At 46.6% G+C, this 21,325-nt stretch overlaps 1 protein-coding gene and 1 long non-coding RNA gene across 4 annotated transcripts in view; one reads left to right on the top strand and one right to left on the bottom strand.

The window, feature by feature from the left end:
* The window catches only part of LOC139242941 (NACHT, LRR and PYD domains-containing protein 3-like), a 44,538-nt gene that overhangs the window by 18,701 nt on the left and 4,512 nt on the right, over positions 1-21,325 (top strand). Inside the window, exons 4-7 of the mRNA XM_070870593.1 lie at positions 3,598-3,769; positions 3,875-3,940; positions 10,686-12,423; positions 18,286-18,372. Coding sequence (XP_070726694.1) covers positions 3,598-3,769; positions 3,875-3,940; positions 10,686-12,423; positions 18,286-18,372 — 2,063 coding nt within the window. The remainder of the gene's footprint in view (positions 1-3,597; positions 3,770-3,874; positions 3,941-10,685; positions 12,424-18,285; positions 18,373-21,325) is intronic.
* The window catches only part of LOC139242942 (uncharacterized), a 58,091-nt gene continuing 40,233 nt past the window's right edge, over positions 3,468-21,325 (bottom strand). For 2 of the 3 annotated variants that reach the window (XR_011589406.1, XR_011589405.1), the window contains exon 3: positions 3,468-3,747. This is a non-coding gene — a long non-coding RNA (uncharacterized lncRNA). Of the gene's footprint in view, positions 3,748-12,782; positions 12,942-21,325 lie in introns of those variants that run through there. The other variant, XR_011589407.1, reaches the window with a different exon arrangement.

A 21,325-nucleotide genomic window follows, 5' to 3' on the forward strand; every position in this document is an offset into this window, starting at 1 on the left:
CAACATCACTATTACTGTTTGGAGGTCTGTACACAACTCCCACTAACGTTTTTTGCCCTTTAGTGTTCTGCAGCTCTACCCATATAGATTCCACATCATCCAAGCTAATGTACTTCCTAACTATTGCATTAATCTCTTCTTTAACCAGCAATTCTACCCCACCTCCTTTTCCTTTTATTCTATCCTTCCTGAATGTTGAATACCCTTGGATGTTGAGTTCTCAGCCCTGATCATCCTGGAGCCACGTCTCTGTAATCGCTATCATATCTGTTAACATCAATTTGAACAGTTAATTCATCCACCTTATTACGGATACTCCTTGCATTAAGACACAAAGCCTTCAGGCTTGTTTTTTTAACACCCTTTGTCCTTTTAGAATTATGATGTAGTGTGGCCCTTTTTGTTTCTTGCCTTTGTTTACTCGGCTTTGCACTCTTGCTTTTTACCTTTCTACCATCTGTTCCTGACTCCATATTACTTTGCCCTGTCTCGCTGCAGAGGTTCCCATCCCCCTGCCATATTAGTTTAAACACTCGTGAACTGCATTAGCAAATGTTGCCCCAAGGACATCAGTTGCAGTCCTGCACAAGTGCAGACCGTCCCTTTTGTACAGGTCCCACTTCCCACTTCCCCCAGAACTGGTTCAAATGTCCCAGGAATTTGAATCCCTCCCTCTTGCACCACTGCTCAAGCCATGTATTTATTCTAACTATCCTGCTTCCTCTACTCTGATTAGCACGTGGCACTGGTAGCAATCCAGAGATTACTACCTTTGAGGTCCTACTTTTTAATTTAACTCCTATCTCCCTAAATTCAGCTTGTAGGACCTCTTCCTGCTTCTTACCTATATCGTTGGTACCTACATGTACCACGAGAACTGGCTGTTCACCCTCCCTCTCCAGAATGCTCTGCAGCCACCCCGAGACATCCTTGACCCTTGCACCAGGGAGGCAACATACCATCCTGGAGTCTCGGTTGCGGCCGCAGAAACTCCTATCTATTCCCCTTACAATAGAGTCCCCTATCATTATAGCTCTCCCACTCTTTTTCCCGCCCTTCTGTGCAGCAGAGCCACCCACGGTGCCATGAACTGGCTGCTGGTGCCTTCCCCTGGTAAGTCATCTCCCCCAGCAGTATCCAAAACGGTATATCTGTTTTGGAGGGAGATGACTGCAGGGCATTCCTGCACTATCTTCCTGCTCTTGCCTTGTCTCTTGGTCACCCATTCACTATCTGTCCTAACCTTTACCTGCGGTGTGACCAACTCACTAAATGTGCTCTCCACAACATTCTCAGCATCGCGCATGCTCCAGAGTGAGTCCATCCGCAGCTCCAGTGCCGTCATGCGGTCTGTAGGGAGCTACAGCTGGACACACTTCCTGCACACATAGTACCAGTGTCCCTGACTTCCCACATAGCACAAGAGGAGCATGACACAGGTCCGAGCTCTCCTGCCATGACTTAACCCTTTAAATTAATTTACTTACTAAAATTTACTTAAACATCAAACAGCTACTTAGTAGTTCGCTGCCAATTAAACCAATCTAAAAGTCAGTCTAAAAGAGAGTTATACTTACCAGTCGAACAGCCAACCACCTACCAGCTTGGCTGTGACGTCACCTCTCGATTTCGCACTCCTCTATCTTTGTCTGCAGCTGGTTGGGCTGGTCTCTGGGCCTCCGTCTCCTACTCTCTCACTCCTTATCAGCTGCTCTAGTGTCAGCACTGGTAGGAAAAACAAGACAAAACAGCACCTGCCACCCCCACTTGTCCGAACTCACCCACTTACCAAACTCACGAATGCCACTCTTTGCTGCTGCACTCCGTGCTCTGCACGAGCTGCCTCTTTTTAAACTGTCAGTTCATCCAAAGCTCTACAGCCTGTAACCTGTCCTGCCCCAGATCGAACTCTGCTATCGCTCGTGTGCTCACTCACCCGTTGTGGCTACTGGTCCTCGAATACCTCCAATTTAAAACTCCCATCCACCTGTTCAGATCCCTCATGGCCTCCCCTTCCCTCTCTCTGTTACCTGCTGCAACCCGACACAGTGCCTCACTTCTAGAATGAGCTGTCCCTGTAACTATGGTCTTCTCTGCAGACCCTGCCCCCACACCACCACCTGCCATCACCACTGTTGGTCGAGCATTCAGCTGCATTAGGCCCACGCTCTGAAATTCACTCCTGAAAGCCCCCCGCCTCTTCACCTTCATCTCCTCCTTAAAACGGAGCACTTTCCTCTAAAAACAATACTTGCATTTATATAGTGCCTTTCACGACCACCGCACGACAAAGTGGTTTACAGCCAATGAAGAACATTTGAGTTGTAGTTACTGTTGTAATTTTCGCAATGCGGCGGGCAGTTTATATAGCAAGCTCCCAGAAACATCAATGTGGTAATAAGCAGATGATCTGTTTCAGTGATGTTTATTGAGGGGTAAATAAGAACATAAGAAATAGGAGCAGGAGTCGGCCATACAGCCCCTCGAGTCTGCTCCGCCATTTACTACGATCATGGCTGATCTGATCAGACTCAGATCCATTTCCCTGCCCGCTCCCCATAACCCCTTATTAGTTAAGAAACTATCTCTCTCTGTCATAAATATACTCAATGACCCACCTTCCACAGCTCTCTGAGGCAGCAAATTCCACAGATTTACAACCCTCAAGAAAAAATTTCTCCTCATCTTAGTTTTAAATGGGCCGCCCCTTATTCTAAGATTATGCCCCCTAGTTCTAGTCTCCCCTATCAGTGGGAACATCCTCTCTGCATCCACCTTGTCAAGCCCCATCACATACATTTCGATAAGATCACCTCTCATTCTTCTGAATTCCAATGAGTAGAGGCCCAACCTACTCAACCTTTCCTCATTAGTCAAACCCCCTCATCTCCGGAATCAACCGAGTGAACCTTCTCTGAACTGCCTCCAAAGCAAGTGTATCCTTTCTTAAATATGGAAACCAAAACTGCATGCAGTACTCCAGGTGTGGCCTCACCAATACCCTGTATAACAAGACTTCCATGCTTTTATACTCCATCCCCTTTGCAATAAAGGCCAAGATACCATTGGCCTTCCTGATCACTTGCTGCACCTGCATACTAACCTTTTGTGTTTCATGCACAAGTAACCCCCAGGTCCCGCTGTATTGCGGCACTTTGCAATCTTTCTCCATTTAAATAATAACTTGCTCCTTAATTTCTTTCTGCTAACGTACATAACCTCTCACTTTCCAATATTGGCTGAGACATTGGGGATAACTCCCCTGCTATTCTTAGAAATAGTACAATAGGATCATTTACATCCACCCGAGAGAGCAGACGGGGCCTCGGTTTGAATCTCATCTGCAAGATGTTCAGCTTGAAGTCAACCCATTAATATCTCATCCGCCTTGATTTTGTTTCATCGCATTTATTTCCAGTTAATGGCTGAGTCAAGATATTTACAGAATATTCAAAATGGATCAATGTCTGGCCCAGTGACTGCTTTCTGTGCACAAAACAACTGGGAGATCCCATCGCTGAGCAGATCCTTTCCTTCTCATTCTCGGTATTTGTATTTCACTTCGCTCCTCAATATATTCATTATTATCCTTCACAGAAAGTCACTGAGCTCGCCGAGAAGGGAAACCGGGCGGGCAGTTCGAAACTTCTCCTAAATCTGGTGATGGGGAAAGGCTCTAAGGCCCAAAGGGTGATGTGGGAATCCTTTGTCAAAATGCGCCATGGGGTACCAAAGTTGGACAAAATACTGAAAGAAATACAGGAACACGGTACGGTAAAATCACCCACTGAATTCAAATTCAGATTCAAACACTGCTCGCTTCATTATAATATAAAACAGATCAGATTTCATGAAAGTTAATTGATTTAAACAGGTTCTGATCCAGTTGATTATATGAACATCGCACAAGGTTTATCCGAAGTACCCATTCATCTGAAAGGTAAGTGATGAAATGGAGATTTCAAACCGTTTATTTTACCTGAGCGAATCAGAATGTTTGACTAGCCGATTGTTTAGAGATTGTCGGAATCTGGGAATCAGATGTTCAAAGGCAGGGGAACAATTCAACTTCATGTGCATTTGTAATTAATCATCAACTATTCTGTGTAAACTGAACTTCCAATTCCCTATGATTTTTAAATTAATGGCAAAATTTCAGGTGTTGCACTGCACTCGCTAATCTAGCTACATACACACCTGGCAGGGTCCTGATACACTGAAACCCCATACACACCTGGCAGGGTCCTGATCCACTGAAACCCCATACACACCTGGCAGGGTCCTGATACACTGAAACCCCATACACACCTGGCAGGGTCCTGATACACTGAAACCCCATACACACCTGGCAGGATCCTGATACACTGAAACCCCATACACACCTGGCAGGGTCCTGATACACTGAAACCCCATACACACCTGGCAGGGTCCTGATACACTGAAACCCCATACACACCTGGCAGGGTCCTGATACACTGAAACCCCATACACAACTGGCAGGGTCCTGATACACTGAAACCCCATACACACCTGGCAGGATCCTGATACACTGTGAAACCCCATACACACCTGGCAGGATCCTGATACACTGAAACCCTATACACACCTGGCAGGATCCTGATAGACTGTGAAACCCCATACACACCTGGCAGGGTCCTGATACACTGTGAAACCCCATACACACCTGGCAGGATCCTGATACACTGAAACCCCATACACACCTGGCAGGATCCTGATATACTGAAACCCCATACACACCTGGCAGGATCCTGATACACTGAAACCCCATACACACCTGGCAGGGTCCTGATACACTGAAACCCCATACACACCTGGTAGGATCCTGATACACTGAAACCCCATACACACCTGGCAGGATCCTGATACACTGTGTAACCCCATACACACCTGGCAGGATCCTGATACACTGAAATCCCATACACACCTGGCAGGGTCCTGATACACTGAAACCCCATGCACACCTGGCAGGGTCCTGATACACTGAAACCCCATGCACACCTGGCAAGGTCCTGATACACTGAAACCCCATACACACCTGGCAGGATCCTGATACACTGAAACCCCATACACACCTGGCAGGATCCTGATACACTGAAACCCCATACAGACCTGGCAGGATCCTGATACACTGTGTAACCCCATACACACCTGGCAGGGTCCTGATACACTGAAACCCCATACACACCTGGCAGGGTCCTGATACACTGAAACCCAATACACACCTGGCAGGATCCTGATACACTGAAACCCCATACACACCTGGCAGGATCCTGATACACTGAAACCCCATACACACCTGGCAGGGTCCTGATACACTGAAACCCCATACACACCTGGCAGGGTCCTGATACACTGAAACCCCATACACACCTGGCAGGATCCTGATACACTGAAACCCCATACACACCTGACAGGGTCCTGATACACTGAAACCCCATACACACCTGGCAGGGTCCTGATACACTGAAACCCCATACACACCTGGCAGGGTCCTGATACACTGAAACCCCATACACACCTGGCAGGATCCTGATACACTGAAACCCCATACATACCTGGCAGGGTCCTGATACACTGAAACCCCATACACACCTGGCAGGGTCCTGATACACTGAAACCCCATACACACCTGGCAGGATCCTGATACACTGTGAAACCCCATACACACCTGGCAGGGTCCTGATGCACTGAAACCCCATATACACCTGGCAGGGTCCTGATACACTGAAACCCTATACACACCTGGCAGGATCCTGATAGACTGTGAAACCCCATACACACGTGGCAGGATCCTGATACACTGAAACCCCATACACACCTGGCAGGGTCCTGATACACTGAAACCCCATACACACCTGGCAGGATCCTGATACACTGAAACCCTATACACACCTGACAGGATCCTGATACACTGAAACCCCATACACACCTGGCAGGATCCTGATACACTGAACCCCTATACACACCTGGCAGGGTCCTGATACACTGAAACCCTATACACACCTGGCAGGATCCTGATAGACTGTGAAACCCCATACACACCTGGCAGGGTCCTGATACACTGAAACCCTATACACACCTGGCAGGATCCTGATAGACTGTGAAACCCCATACACACCTGGCAGGGTCCTGATACACTGAAACCCCATACACACCTGGCAGGGTCCTGATACACTGAAACCCCATACACACCTGGCAGGGTCCTGATACACTGAAACCCCATACACACCTGGCAGGATTGAGATACGCAGTGAATCCTAATACAAACCTCCTGTGTTCCCTATAGACACACTTGTCTCTCAGAAAAGAGCAGTGCCTTGAGCCTTATATTAAGGATTACCTGTGTCCCTACAAATCTGTCCCATCATAAACTTTAGGGAAGGCTGTGGAGAAGTGCAAAACTTTCAAATGTTATCATCTCGCAGAATGAGATGTCAAACGCCCAGAAATCCCGTTTTCTCCTTCCCGCGAGCGTGCAACTAAATTTTGGGAAAAAATGCGCCCCAACCTGAAGCTGCTGCGCCTGCTCAAGATCCCGGTCCATAGGCCTCCTCTCCCTGCGCGTTGCAGCGCGTGCTCATAGGGACGTCTGAGCTCGAGCTGGTGTCACACAGCTCTGGGCAGCCAAAGTACAGTATTTTCTCATTCATAATAATGGGAACTCCCTAAGTTGGAGTTTTGGAGTTCCCATTATTATGAATAAGAACCCCGCCCGCCCCCAACACCCAAAAAACGAATTCAAAAATAGAAAATATACACTACATATTTGAGATTCATTTAAATTAGTTGTTAATGTCTTATAAAAAAATATATATATATTCCCGATTTTTAAAAAAGTTTTTAAAATTATGCCTTGAAATAAACTTACCGTAGTGGGAGGGTTTTTAATAATAAAATGTTTTCATAACTTTATTTTAAAATGTGTGTGTGTTTTAAAACACTTGCGCCTGTAAACGTAGGTTATGTGCCTGTTTTTTCAGGCACAAGATTTTTGAGGACATTTGCTGGGCAAGATATGCATAAATCCTGAATTCCTGCCCGTACAGATGTCCTCTCTCTCAATCTGCGGAGGATCTGACCAGCTCCAGCTTGACAGATCGGAAAAGCCGGTTTTCAGTGCATGCGCATTGCGCGCTGAATATCAGCTTCTCCGATGCCTTCCCAGGTCTGTAGAAACTTTGTACGGACCTGGAACGTCAGAATTTCTACCCCAAAGTGTTCGATCTGGTCTGAGAAGATGTGGTTCACTTCCTTATGGCAGGGAAAGAGACAACATTATTCTACTCGAAGAATTGCCCTTTAATTCAGGAGTATTTTCAACCTAATCTAATGACTAACTGAAACATATTTGCAATTTTCTAAACCTGCATTTATAGGAAACTAAGAGCAAAGGGAACAAAGGAGTATGATCGTTCGAAGAACTGTTCAGTTGAACTGTGAATGTTTTCCGCTCTAACCTTACACTGAGTGAAGTGGGCAGTTCTATTCCTAACTGTACTCGCACTGTTATAAAAATACATTCCTTGAATGTATGTATAAAACTGCTGAAAAACGGCTCACAATTTCTGAAACACTTTGTGACAAGAAAAGGTAATGAGGCCCAAATAAGCCTGTCCCTGTCGATGAACCCACCAAGCCCTTCTCTCAGTTTATCCACAGAATCGCATTCAATTGTCTCTGGACCCAGTTACACTGTCTCTTTAGTGGCCTTCCCTGGTAACTGGTCCGCCTGATCTACTATCCTTCAGGTAAATGCATTATCCTGAATCCCCTTCTTAACTCCCACATTCAATTTTCTAGGTTATTAATTATTTTGCTAATTATGAGTGTTTCTTGCACAATTTTTCTGAATTCCATTAAAACATTTCGGTCATTTACCCAAACAAAATTCATCAACTTCCCTCACCCTTCGCTCAAATCAAATACCTTAAATCATTTTCTGATTCCCCTCTGTACCTTCAGAATGGCAGTAACATTTACCTGTCATCAGGTGACCATTGAAGTGCAGGTAATACCCCAGCTAGCCTGCCCGTGTCCCGAAATAACAGCAATTCATCTCTTGTCCTGTCACAATCTGTCCTGCTCTGTGCACACAATACGGCACATAACCTGCCCGTGTCCCGAAATAACAGCAATTCATCTCTTGTCCTGTCACAGTCTGTCCTGCTCTGTGCACACAATACGGAACATAACCTGCTCAAGAACATATACAGTGATAGTGAAACTTCAAATATGGGACGCAGAGGTTTAGGAAAGAAATTCCAGGGCTTAGGATCTAGGAAGCTGAAGACACGGCCACCAATGGTGGAGCAATGATAACCGGGGATGTGCAAGAAGGCAGAATTGGAGGAGTGCAGATATTTCGGAGGGTTATAGGGCTGGAGGGGGTTACAGAGAGAGGGAGGTGATGACTCTTAGCTAGGATTTGAAAACAAGAATGAGACTATTTAAATCGAAACGTTGCTGGACCGGGAGCCAATATCCAGCCACATAACCTGTCCAAGGTCTGATACTATCACCGTGCGACTCCGGACCATTCACAGTCTGTCCCTCTCCCAGTGATATCCGATGTTCCATTTCCCATTTCTGCAGCAGGTTAGCACCACTGACGGTTGCGAAGATTAATCCATTATCCCTCTACTGCAGTATGTGCAGGATCTGTATGCATTTGTAATGAGATTTCTACAGTACCATCAGAGGGAGAATATCAATGACAAATACTTTGGTTCTGTCTTCACGAAGGAAGACACAAAAAATCTTCCGGAAATACTAGGGAACCGAGGGTCTAGCAAGAAGGAGGAACTGAAGGAAATCCCCATTAGTCAGGAAATTGTGTTAGGGAAATTCATGGGATTGAAGACCGATAAATCCCCGGGGCCTGATAGTCTGCATCCCAGAGTACTTAAGGAAGTGGCCCTCGAAATAGTGCATGATCATTTTCCAACAGTCTATCGACTCTGGATCAGTTCCTATGGATTGGAGGGTAGCTAATGTAACACCACTGTTTAAAAAAGGAGGGAGAGAGAAAACGGGGAAATATAGACCGGTTAGCCGGACATCGGTAGTGGGAAAAATGTTGGAATCATTTATTAAAGATGAAATAGCAGCGCACTTGGAAAGCAGTGATAGGATTGGTCTAGGTCAGCATGGATTTATGAAAGGGAAATCCTGCTTGACAAATCTTTTAGAATTTTTTGCGGATGTACATAGGAGAGTGGACAACGGAGAACCAGTGGATGTGGTGTATTTGGACTTTCAAAAAGCTTTTGACAAGGTCCCACACAAGAGATTGGTGTGCAAAATTAAAGCACATGGTATTGGGGGTGATGTACTGACATGGTTCGCAGACAGGAAGCAGAGAGTCAGGATAAACGGGTCTTTTTCAGAATGGCAGGCAGTGATTAGTGGGGTGCCGCAGGGCTCTGTGCTGGGACCCCAGCTATTTATAATGTACATCAGTGATTTAGATAAGGAATTGAGAGTAATATCTCTCCAAGTTTGCAGATGACACGAAGCTGGGTGATGGTGTGAGCTGTGAGGAGGATGCTAAGAGGCTGCAGGGTGACTTGGACAGGTTAGGTGAGTGGGCAAATGCATGGCAGATGCAGTATAATATGGATAAATGTGAGGTTATCCATTTTGGTGGCAAAAACATGAAGGTAGAATATTTGATGACGGCAGATTAGGAAAAGGAGAGGTGCAACGAGACCTGGGTGTCATGGTACATCAGTCATTGAAAGTTGGCATGCAGGTGCAGCAGGTGGTGAAGAAGGCAAATGGTATGTTGGCCTTCATAGCTAGGGGATTTGAGTATAGGAGCAGGGAGGTCTTACTGCAGTTGTACAGGGCCTTGGTGAGGCCTCACCTGGAATATTGTGTACAGTTTTGGTCTCCTAATCTGAGGAAGGACGTTCTTGTTATTGTGGGAGTGCAACAAAGGTTCACCAGACTGATTCCCGGGATGGCAGGACTGACATATGAGGAGAGACTTGATAGACTGGGCTTGGATTCACTGGAGTTGAGAAGGATGAGAAGGGATCTCATAGAAACAAATAAAATTCTGACGGGACTGGACAGGTTAGATGCAGGAAGAATGTTCCCGATGTTGGCCGGGGGAGTCCAGAACCAGGGGTCACAGTCTAAGGATAAGGGGTAAGCCATTTAAAACCGAGATGAGGAGAAACTTCTTCACTCAGAGAGTTGTTTATCTGTGGAATTCTCTTCCGCAGAGAGCTGTTGATGCCAGTTCATTGGATATATTCAAGAGGGAGTTAGATATGGCCCTTATGGCTAAAGGGATCAAGGGGTATGGAGAGAAGGCAGGAAAGGGGTACTGAGGTGAATGATCAGCCATGATCTTATTGAATGGTGGTGCAGGCTCGAAGGGCCGAATGGCCTACTCCTGCACCAATTTCTATGTTTCTATCACCTTCATAGAAATCGCCATGATCAGTCAATTTTAGAATATGAGGATTAGACACTTGTCACAGCCATTGTTCACTTTTAAGCGAGGTTTCCATTGAGTTTTAATTTCTACACGCACTCAAGTGAAGCTGTGAATTAAATATTGCAACATTTTACTGAAGAGTGAAATGGTATTGAGAAGTAGTTTTATGACAATGCAACAAACATTGAGAACCACTTTCTGTCTGTTCTAATTGAAGATGCTCAACAGAAACACAAGGAAACACTCTGGGTACAAACTGAAACACTAAGAGTGAACACTATCCTAATAAGGGAGAAGGTTAAGGTTTTCCAGCTGGTTGATCGATATGCTGAGCTAACGGTCATTTCTACTGTTCGAGATCGGAGACTTGTAGAACATGAACTGCTGGCAAGAGGCCGAGACCATGAAGAGTGGACAAAGAAACATCTCCGGGGAGAACTGGAAAAAATCCAAACTGATCAATTGTTCCACAGCAGTTTTTCCCGGAGAAAATCAGAATCCGGGAGTTCAGCGGCAGTGAACGGAGTCGCGGGGATTGGAAAAACAACACTGGTACAAAAGATGGTTCATGACTGGGCCACAGGGAAAATATACCCCCACTTTCAATTTGTTTTCAGTTTTAAATTCCGGGATTTAAACGACATTAACTGTAGAATAAACCTGAGGAATCTGATACTGGATCAGTATCCTTACTTTGGGAATATTCTGAGAGAGCTCTGGAAGAACCCAGAGAGATTGCTGTTTATATTCGATGGTTTGGATGAATTCAAGGACAGCATCGATTTTGCTGACAATCGGAGAAATACAGAACCTCAGCACAGGTGCACAGATCCCGAAGACCGGTGTGGAGTGTCTGACATTGTGTACAGTTTAATACAGCACAAGCTGCTCCCAGGATGTTCAGTGCTAGTGACCAGCCGTCCCACTGCATTACATTTATTGGAAAAGGCTGAGATCAGTGTCTGGGCTGAAATCCTGGGATTTGTTGGTGAAGAACGGAAGGAATATTTCAACAAGTTTTTTGAAGATCAGACGGTGGCAGCAGCTGTTATTAAACACGTGGAGGAGAACGAGATCCTGTACACCATGTGCTACAACCCTTCCTACTGCTGGATCCTCGGTCTGGCACTGGGTCCCTTCTTTACACAAAGAGACAGGAGACATCAGCGAGTTCCCAAGACCATCACCCAACTGTATTCCTACTATATCTACAACATTCTGAAAAACCACAGCCGAGAGATTGAAAGCCCCCGTGATGTGTTACTGAAGCTCGGTGAGATGGCCTTCACAGGAGTCTCCGAGAAGAAGATTGTGTTCAGAAATGGAGATTTGATCAACTACAAACTGCAACCTTCCCAGTTCCTGTCTGGGTTCATGATGGAACTTTTGGAGAGAGATGATTCTGCCCAGAGCGTGGTGTACACATTCCCACACCTCACCATCCAAGAGTTTGTAGCCGCTCTCGCCCAATTCCTGACTCCCGATCCCGGGGACATCCTGAAACTCCTCCGTGAAGCCCGCAGCAAGGAAGATGGGCGATTTGAGATATTTCTCCGTTTTGCTGCTGGTCTCTCCTCCCCACACTCCGCTCGGCCCCTGGAGGAGTTTCTGGGTCCATTTCTTCATCAAACCACCTGTCGAGTGATTGACTGGGTGAAGGAGATGGTTGAAGGACAGATTGGGAACACAGGGAGTGTAACTGGTAAACGGAACCTCCTGAACACATTCCACTACCTGTTTGAGGCTCAGAATACAGCACTGGTTCAGCTCACAGTGGGATCTGTGAAAACACTTACATTTAATGAATTGACATTGACCCCGATTGACTGTGCGGTCCTGTCTCATGTCATTGGGCTCTGTGATATGATAAAAGACCTCGACCTACAGAACTGCAACATTGAGTGTGAAGGACTCCAGCGGCTGGGACCCGTACTCCACAAATGCCGGGACTTGAGGTAACTGTTTATTTGTCTCTAACTGTTGGGTGAATTGTAGAACAGTCACGGATTGTGTTGTTGCTCCGTAATGAAGGGAAACAAACAGTTCAGTTAAATCAGAGAGAAGCAGATTGAAGACAAGTATGACCAATAATCAGGGGATCGGTTAGTAATACCCTAAGGGCTGGAGAATCTAGAATGGATCCTTGTGAACAAATAGGGATTTTACAGTCTTTTGTCGCATCAACAAATGCAGCTCACTGAGAGTCTGAAAACATAATTACATTAGGCCCGAAATTTGCGGTCGGTGGCTTCCTGCGGGCAGACGCCTCCGACCGAAAAATAAATTCCCAAAGTACCTGGTGGTCCCGGAGGAACGTAGACTTGCGGTCCGAGGCCTAGATGGGCTGCCCAGCAAATGGGCTCACGTCCCACGAATGTAAACTGGGATCACGTGGCCTGGACCACCAATGAACATGGAATGTTCTCATTGATTATATTGGGACAAGCTCCAAGTACTATCACTGAAAATACTCCTGAGAACACAGAGAAACAGCACAATAAAAAACACCTCATATTTAAAATTAATTGAAATATTATTGAAAGTTTCAGAAAAAAATGATTTTTTTAAAAATATGTTTCAATAGGGTTAAAAATACCTTCATACACAGGGTGTTTAATATAAAAACTAGTGATAAATTTAATTGCTCTCGAATTTAAAACTCTTATGCTGGTAAAAGTAGGTTCTACACCTGCCTTTTCCAGGCATGAGTTTGAAGGACATTCTCTGAGCAGGAGTTGGACAAATATCCCGATCTCTGCGCGCCAATGTCCTTCTCCTGGGGACATTTTGACAAATTGCAAATTCAGGTTCTCGCACATGCGCATTGTGTGCAGAGAACCTGCATTTCTGGGACCTCTGAATACGTGCGCACATCGTATGCACCCGGGGATTCTGCAGTGTACGGCCTTAAATCATATTTAATAAGCTGGACAGTGGAATGTAAATATAAAATCTAAACTGGCAGTAAAGGTAGAATTCATTTAAAATGTTTTCCACGTCCACCATTTCAACTGGGAACGGGACAGAAACCAGAGTTTAAACATCTAATAGTTAGATATTTACCCCAATACCGTGCAGCGTGTATCTTGTCGATGGGGAAGTTTCCTGCATTGGGAATATTGGAGAATCGGGAATTCTTTCAGCTGTAAGTGTTTCAAATTATTTACAGTCCTGAACATTTCGACTGATATTCAGGATCTTCAATCTGCCGGTAAAAAGGTTCCAATCTCGTGTGGTGTGGGGTATTATCCCCGGGGTACAGACACACACCGGCCAATCTAGTGTGGTGTGTGGTATTATCCCCCGAGTACAGACACACACCGACCAATCTAGCGTGGTGTGTGGTATTATCCCCCGAGTACAGACACACACCGACCAATCTAGTGTGGTGTGGGGTATTATCCCCGGGGTACAGACACACACCGACCAATCTAGCGTGGTGTGGGGTATTATCCCCAGGGTACAGACACACACCAGCCAATCTCGCGTGGTGTGGGGTATTAGCTCCGGAGTACAGACACACTCCAGCCAGTGGTGTGACCTCTCACCGGGTAAACCGGGGGCAGTGAACCTGGGAATTTCCCATGATTCACCCGACTCGGGGCGGGAATTTCAAAAAATTCCCCAGTTTAATGGGGAATACAGTGAGTGACTGCTATCCCCTATAAACTCGGAGTACAGATTTAAACCATGTAACAGGACAGGATGAACTCTCCTTGTTGCGTGAAATCCTGGGGGGATTTTACAGCAGCAGTTGGCGCCGTTTCACAATATAACTTGCCCTGAGATATTATACAGATTAATATAATGCACCGAGCATAAAGTACAGGGAATCGCCGTTTTATCATTTGATTCGGGGAAAATTGCCACATTCCCATAAAACCCAGGATTTAGGAGCTGCACAAATGGGACATGTTTCCCCAAACATGAGGGATCCTGTCACTGAGCTCCAGGAGGGTAATTCTGATCATCAGGGAATGAGATCGGACAGAGGGACATTTACAGGCTTCACACAGACGCACTTTATTTAATAAATACATTTACTGACAGTCCCTGAATATTTGGGGAGTTGAACAGAGTGAGATTAAATATTGGGGGAATATTGTGGGGGTCAGTGGGTGCGATCGGTGGCAGGTCAGGTGGGAAATTATTTATTTGACACTGGGTCGGGACCCCGCTGTTAACCCGCCCCACACAACTTTCCCAAATATCAGGTCTGTCAGCACTGAGCAGACCCGACACACAGCGGCGGGGGAGGCAATTCAGGTCATTATCACCTTGTTAACGATTAACAACTCATTTCAGTCCATCCTCAGAGTTTACCAGGTCACACACGGGGTCCACGCTGCTCGGGGATCACGTCGGGTAACCAGGGCGGGAGTTGAATGGCCATGGAATCATCTCATTACTTGAAAGCTGGAAATGTGCTCTAAAAGCTCCCATGTCACAGCTGTTCACTTTCCAAGCTCAGAAGCTGTTGCTTGTTGTGTTTGAAAGACAGATGAGCTTTATGCAGGTTGCAAATGTTTGGAGAAAGCTCTCTATCCAGTGTCACCTCTCTCACCATTGACAGATCGCTTCTGTTATCCCAAGTTCACTTGCCATCTAGTCCTCAGATTCTGACCATGATCAGCCCCCACACCAGCAGCACCAACAAACACACCGACCTTCTCTGCAATCACCTGATGCTGCACAGGACACAGGGTATCAGCACCCACCCACATTTCTGCCCGGGAGATCAGGGATGGCCTCACCATGGTCAGATGTACTTCATTTGATGCTGTACACCCTGGCTGTCACACGATGCACCAGGTTAGCACCACCCCTCACCAACAACATAAAGCACCCCGACAATGCCCAAACCATTCCTTTCACACACATCAACATTGTAGGGGTTCCATTATATCTCACCATTCATTGCAACTCACTCAGCCACTTCCAAAGGTGCACACAGGTCTGCCCAAGCATGGAAAGTATTGACAATATAGATTTCAATGCTTGCCAGTGTATTAACAGAAACTTCAGGTAAACATCGGCTAAAAGACCCAAGTGCTTACCGTTGTGTGTTGTTAGTTGGTGTGATTGGAGAAGGATGAGGGTGAGTGTAAGGGGTGGTGAGTGAGATGGGGATGTGATAATGTAGATAGAGTGGGATGGGTGGAGGTGCAAGGTAAGTTGGTGTGAGTAAGGATGTGCAGGAGTAGGGTAGGGAAGGCAGAGTGATGGGGATGTGATGAGCTGCACAGCAGGATGGGCTTGCATCCTCGGGTCTTGAGAGAAGTAGCGGCAGGGATTGTGGGTGCATTGGTTGTAATTTACCAATATTCCCTGGATTCTGGGGAGGTCCCAGCAGATTGGAAAACTGCAAATGTAACGCCCCTATTTAAAAAAGGAGGCAGACAAAAAGCAGGTAACTATAGACCAGTTAGCCTAACATCTGTGGTTGGGAAAATATTGGAGTCCATTAAAGAAGCAATAGCAGGATATTTGGAAAAGCAAAATTTGGTCAGGCGTGTTTGACAAATTTGCCGGAGTTCTTTGAGGATGTAACGAACAGGGTGGATAAGGGGAACCTTTATGTAGATGTGGTATACTTGGACTTCCAGAAGTCATTTGACAAGGTGCCACATTAAAGGTTACTGTACAAGATAAAAGTTCACGGGGTTGGGGGTAATATATTAGCATGGATAGAGGATTGGCTAACTAACAGAGAGCAGAGAGTCGGGATAAATGGTTCATTCTCGGGTTGGCAATCAGTAACTAGTGGGGTGCCGCAGGGATCAGTGCTGGGACCCCAACTATTTACAATCTATATTAATGACCTGGAAGAAGGGACTGAGTGTAACGTAGCCAAGTTTGCTGACGATACAAAGATGGGAGGAAAAGCAATGTGTGAGGAGGACACAAAAAAATCTGCAAAAGGATATAGACAGGCTCAGTGAGTGGGCAAACATTTGGCAGATGTAGTATAATGTTGGAAAGTGTGAGGTCATGCACTTTGGCAGAAAAAATCAAAGAGCAATTTATTATTTAAATGGAGAAAAATTGCAAAGTGCTGCAGTGCAGCGCGACCTGGGGGTACTTGTGCATGAAACACAAAAGGTTAGTGTTGTGTCTTGGATAAGGAGTCAGACTAGATACCGCAAGCTCAAAGTAAAGTGTGACCATAGTCCTTTATTACAGGTCTCGGAGTGCGTCTCCAATCTGTGAGGCCTCCTTATGTACAGGTGCTCCCAGGGGATTGTGGGATCCCTTGGGACTCCAGGGGATGAGCCCTCTGGTAGTTAAACATGGCATTTCAGGTTTACATATATAACAGTTACACAGAAAGCAGGTACATAGAAACATAGAAAATAGGTGCAGGAGTAGGCTATTCGGCCCTTCGAGCCTGCACCACCATTTAATAAGATCATGGCTGATCATTCCCTCAATACCCCTTTCCTGCTTTCTCTCCATACCCTTTGATCCCTTTAGCCGTAAAGGCCATATCTAACTCCCTCTTGAATATATTCCTCTTGAATACAGCAAGTAATCAGGAAGGCCAATGGTATCTTGGCCTTTATTGCAAAGGGGATGGAATATAAAAGCAGGGAAGACTTGCTACAGCTATACAGGGTATTGGTGAGGCCACACCTGGAATACTGCGTGCAGTTTTAGTTTCCATATTTACGAAAGGATATACTTACTTTGGAGGCAGTTCAGAGAAGGTTCACTCGGTTGATTCCGGGGATAAGGGGGTTGATTTATGAGGAAAGGTTGAGGAGGTTGGGCCTCTACTCATTGGAATTCAGAAGAATGAGAGGTGATCTTATCGTAACGTATAAGATTATGAGGGGGCTCGACAAGGTGGATGCAGAGAGGATGTTTCCACTGATGGGGGAGACTAGAACTAGAGGGCATGGTCTTAGAATAAGGGGCCGCCCATTTAAAACTGAGATGGGGAGGAATTTCTTCTCTCAGAGGGTTGTAAATCTGTGGAATTCTCTGCCTCAGAGAGCTGTGGAAGCTGGGACATGGAATACATTTAAGACAGAAATCGACAGTTTCTTAAACAATAAGGGGTTAAGCAGTTATGGGGAGCGGGCGGAGAAGTGGAGCTGAGTCCATGATCGGATCAGCCATGATCTTATTGAATGGCGGAGCAGGCTCGAGGGGCTGTATGGCCTACTCCTGCTCCTATTTCTTATGTTCTTATGAGGATCAGTTTGACTTTGCAGAAATGTTTTGTGATCCACTGAGATCATTGAAAGGTTTGCACCACTGCAGCCAGGTCCTCCTGACTACATCCCTGCTTGTGCAATGTGTACCCAGGCTGCATTGGTCTCCTGGGGAGGTCTCTTCCGCCCATGGGAAGGGAAGAGGACCTCCCTGTGTGCTGTGAATCCCTCCATAGCCATATGGAGGGAGTGCTGGGAGAGCAAGGGTGCAGCGGTGCACCTCTGTACAGAGCTGGTCAGTGTTTGCAGCAGCTCACTGACAGCACAACTGTGGACATCAATGTGCGCACGGTCCCTTTAAGGGAACTGGCTGATGCCGCGTCACCAGACCCGCTTCTTCCAATTGGTCGGGAACCACACTGGGCGGGGCTTAACACGGCCAATCAGAGGAGAGTTTCACACAGCCGGCTGGAACTGGACACGAGATGGGGACCCAGCACCGACCCCGGTCACACCGGACCCACCCAGGTGGGGAATCCCGGCCCAAAACTGGGTATTAATTTACTGATGTACTTTCAGTGATTGCTGTAATATCCGAGAGAGAGAATATATCCGATCCGGGGTTTGGTTCAGTTTGTTTCTCACTCTGTTTGTGTTTAGACTGAGTTACAATAACCTGGGAGATTCAGGAGTGAAACTGCTATCTCCGGCTCTGAGGGACCCGGACTGTAAAATACAGGAACTGGGGTAAGTACATAGAAACATAGAAACATAGAAAATAGGTGCAGGAGTAGGCCATTCGGCTCTTCTAGCCTGCACCGCCATTCAATGAGTTCATGGCTGAACATTCAACTTCAGTACCCCATTCCTGCTTTCTCGCCATACCCCTTGATCCCCCTAGCAGTAAGGACCTCATCTAACTCCTTTTTGAATATATTTAGTGAATTGGCCTCAACAACTTTCTGTGGTAGAGAATTCCACAGGTTCACCACTCTCTGGGTGAAGAAGTCTCTCCTCATCTCGGTCCTAAATGGCTTACCCCTTATCCTTAGACTGTGACCCCTGGTTCTGGACTTCCCCAACATTGGGAACATTCTTCCTGCATCTAACCTGTCTAACCCCGTCAGAATTTTATATGTTTCTATGAGGTCCCCTCTCATTCTTCTGAACTCCAGTGAATACAAGCCCAGTTGATCCAGTCTTTCTTGATAGGTCAGTCCCGCCATCCCGGGAATCAGTCTGGTGAACCTTCGCTGCACTCCCTCAATAGCAAGAATGTCCTTCCTCAGGTTAGGAGACCAAAACTGTACACAATACTCCAGGTGTGGCCTCACCAATGCCCTGTACAACTGTAGCAACACCTCCCTGCCCCTGTACTCAAATCCCCTTGCTATGAAGGCCAACATGCCATTTGCTTTCTTAACCGCCTGCTGCACCTGCATGCCAACCTTCAATGACTGATGTACCATGACACCCAGGTCTCTTTGCACCTCCCCTTTTCCTAATCTGTCACCATTCAGATAATAGTCTGTCTCTCTGTTTTTACCACCAAAGTGGATAACCTCACATTTATCCACATTATACTTCATCTGCCATGCATTTGCCCACTCACCTAACCTATCCAAGTCGCTCTGCAGCCTCACAGCATCCTCCTCGCAGCTCACACTGCCACCCAACTTAGTGTCATCCGCAAATTTGGAGATACTACATTTAATCCCCTCATCTAAATCATTAATGTACAGTGTAAACAGCTGGGGCCCCAGCACAGAACCTTGCGGTACCCCACTAGTCACTGCCTGCCATTCTGAAAAGTACCCATTTACTCCTACTCTTTGCTTCCTGTCTGACAACCAGTTCTCAATCCATGTCAGTACACTACCCCCAATCCCATGTGCTCTAACTTTGCACATCAATCTCTTGTGTGGGACCTTGTCGAACGCCTTCTGAAAGTCCAAATATACCACATCAACTGGTTCTCCCTTATCCACTCTACTGGAAACATCCTCAAAAAATTCCAGAAGATTTGTCAAGCATGATTTCCCTTTCACAAATCCATGCTGACTTGGACCTATCATGTCACCTCTTTCCAAATGCACTGCTATGACATCCTTAATAATTGATTCCATCATTTTACCCACTACCGATGTCAGGCTGACCGGTCTATAATTCCCTGTTTTCTCTCTCCCTCCTTTTTTAAAAAGTGGGGTTACATTGGCTACCCTCCACTCCCTAGGAACTGATCCAGAGTCAATGGAATGTTGGAAAATGACTGTCAACGCATCTACTATTTCCAAGGCCACCTCCTTAAGTACTCTGGGATGCAGTCCATCAGGCCCTGGGGATTTATCGGTCTTCAATCCCATCAATTTCCCCAACACAATTTCCCAGCTAATAAGGATTTCCCTCAGTTCCTCCTCCTTACTAGACCCCCCGACCCCTTTTATAACCGGAAGGTTGTTCGTGTCCTCCTTCGTGAATACCGAACCAAAGTACTTGTTCAATTGGTCCGCCATTTCTTTGTTCCCCGTTATGACTTCCCCTGATTCTGACTGCAGGGGACCTACGTTTGTCTTTACTAACCTTTTTCTCTTTACATATCTATAGAAACTTTTGCAATCCGTCTTAATGTTCCCTGCAAGCTTCTTCTCGTACTCCATTTTCCCTGCCCTAATCAAACCCTTTGTCCTCCTCTGCTGAGTTCTAAATTTCTCCCAGTCCCCAGGTTCGCTGCTATTTCTGGCCAATTTGTATGCCACTTCCTTGGCTTTAATACTATCCCTGATTTCCCTTGATAGCCACGGTTGAGCCACCTTCCCTTTTTTATTTCTATGCCAGACAGGAATGTACAATTGTTGTAGTTCATCCATGCGGTCTCTAAATGTCTGCCATTGCCCATCCACAGTCAACCCCTTAAGTATCATTCGCCAAGTACCAGACTGTGTGAGATTGTGTTTATAATAACTGGGTGTCTGACACTGAACATTATTATTAGTATCAGTAATAGTGTTATTAATAAACACTATACATTATTAGTATCAGTAATAGTGTTATTAATAAACACTGAATGTTACAGGTTGAGCGTCCAAAATCTGGAATATTCTGGACTCCGGCTCAATCCATGCTCGGGTCGTCCGGAATCCGTAAAATGTTCCGGAATCTGGACCGGACGACCCTGCTGACCTCGGGCCTCGCTCCCCTTACCTTGGGGCCTCGTCGCTGGCCCAGCCGAACACCTTCTTCCTGGCGGGGCCTCGCCCGATCGCCTCCACGGCGGGGCCTCGCCCGATCGCCTCCACGGCGGGGCCTCGCCAGATCGCCTCCACGGCGGGGCCCCGCCAGATCGCCTCCACGGCGGGGCCTCGCCCGATCGCCTCCACGGCGGGGCCCTGCCCGATCGCCTCCACGGCGGGGCCCTGCCCGATCGCCTCCACGGCGGGGCCCTGCCCGATCGCCTCCACGGCGGGGCCTCGCCCGATCGCCTCCACGGCGGGGCCCTGCCCGAATAACACCTTGGAGAGCAACATCCCCCACCCTATCTGACGTTCCGAAATCCGGAAATACCCGAACCTGAGCTCGGGTGTTTCGGGATTTCGGACGTCAGAAACGTGTTCCGAAGTCCGGGAAAACTGCCTCGGCCTCTGTCCCGAGGTTGCCGGATTCGGGGCACTCAACTGCATTAGTATCAGTAATAGTGTTACTG

This window comes from Pristiophorus japonicus, unplaced genomic scaffold, assembly GCF_044704955.1.
Source record: "Pristiophorus japonicus isolate sPriJap1 unplaced genomic scaffold, sPriJap1.hap1 HAP1_SCAFFOLD_154, whole genome shotgun sequence".
In the NCBI taxonomy this organism is placed as follows: Eukaryota; Metazoa; Chordata; class Chondrichthyes; family Pristiophoridae; genus Pristiophorus; species Pristiophorus japonicus.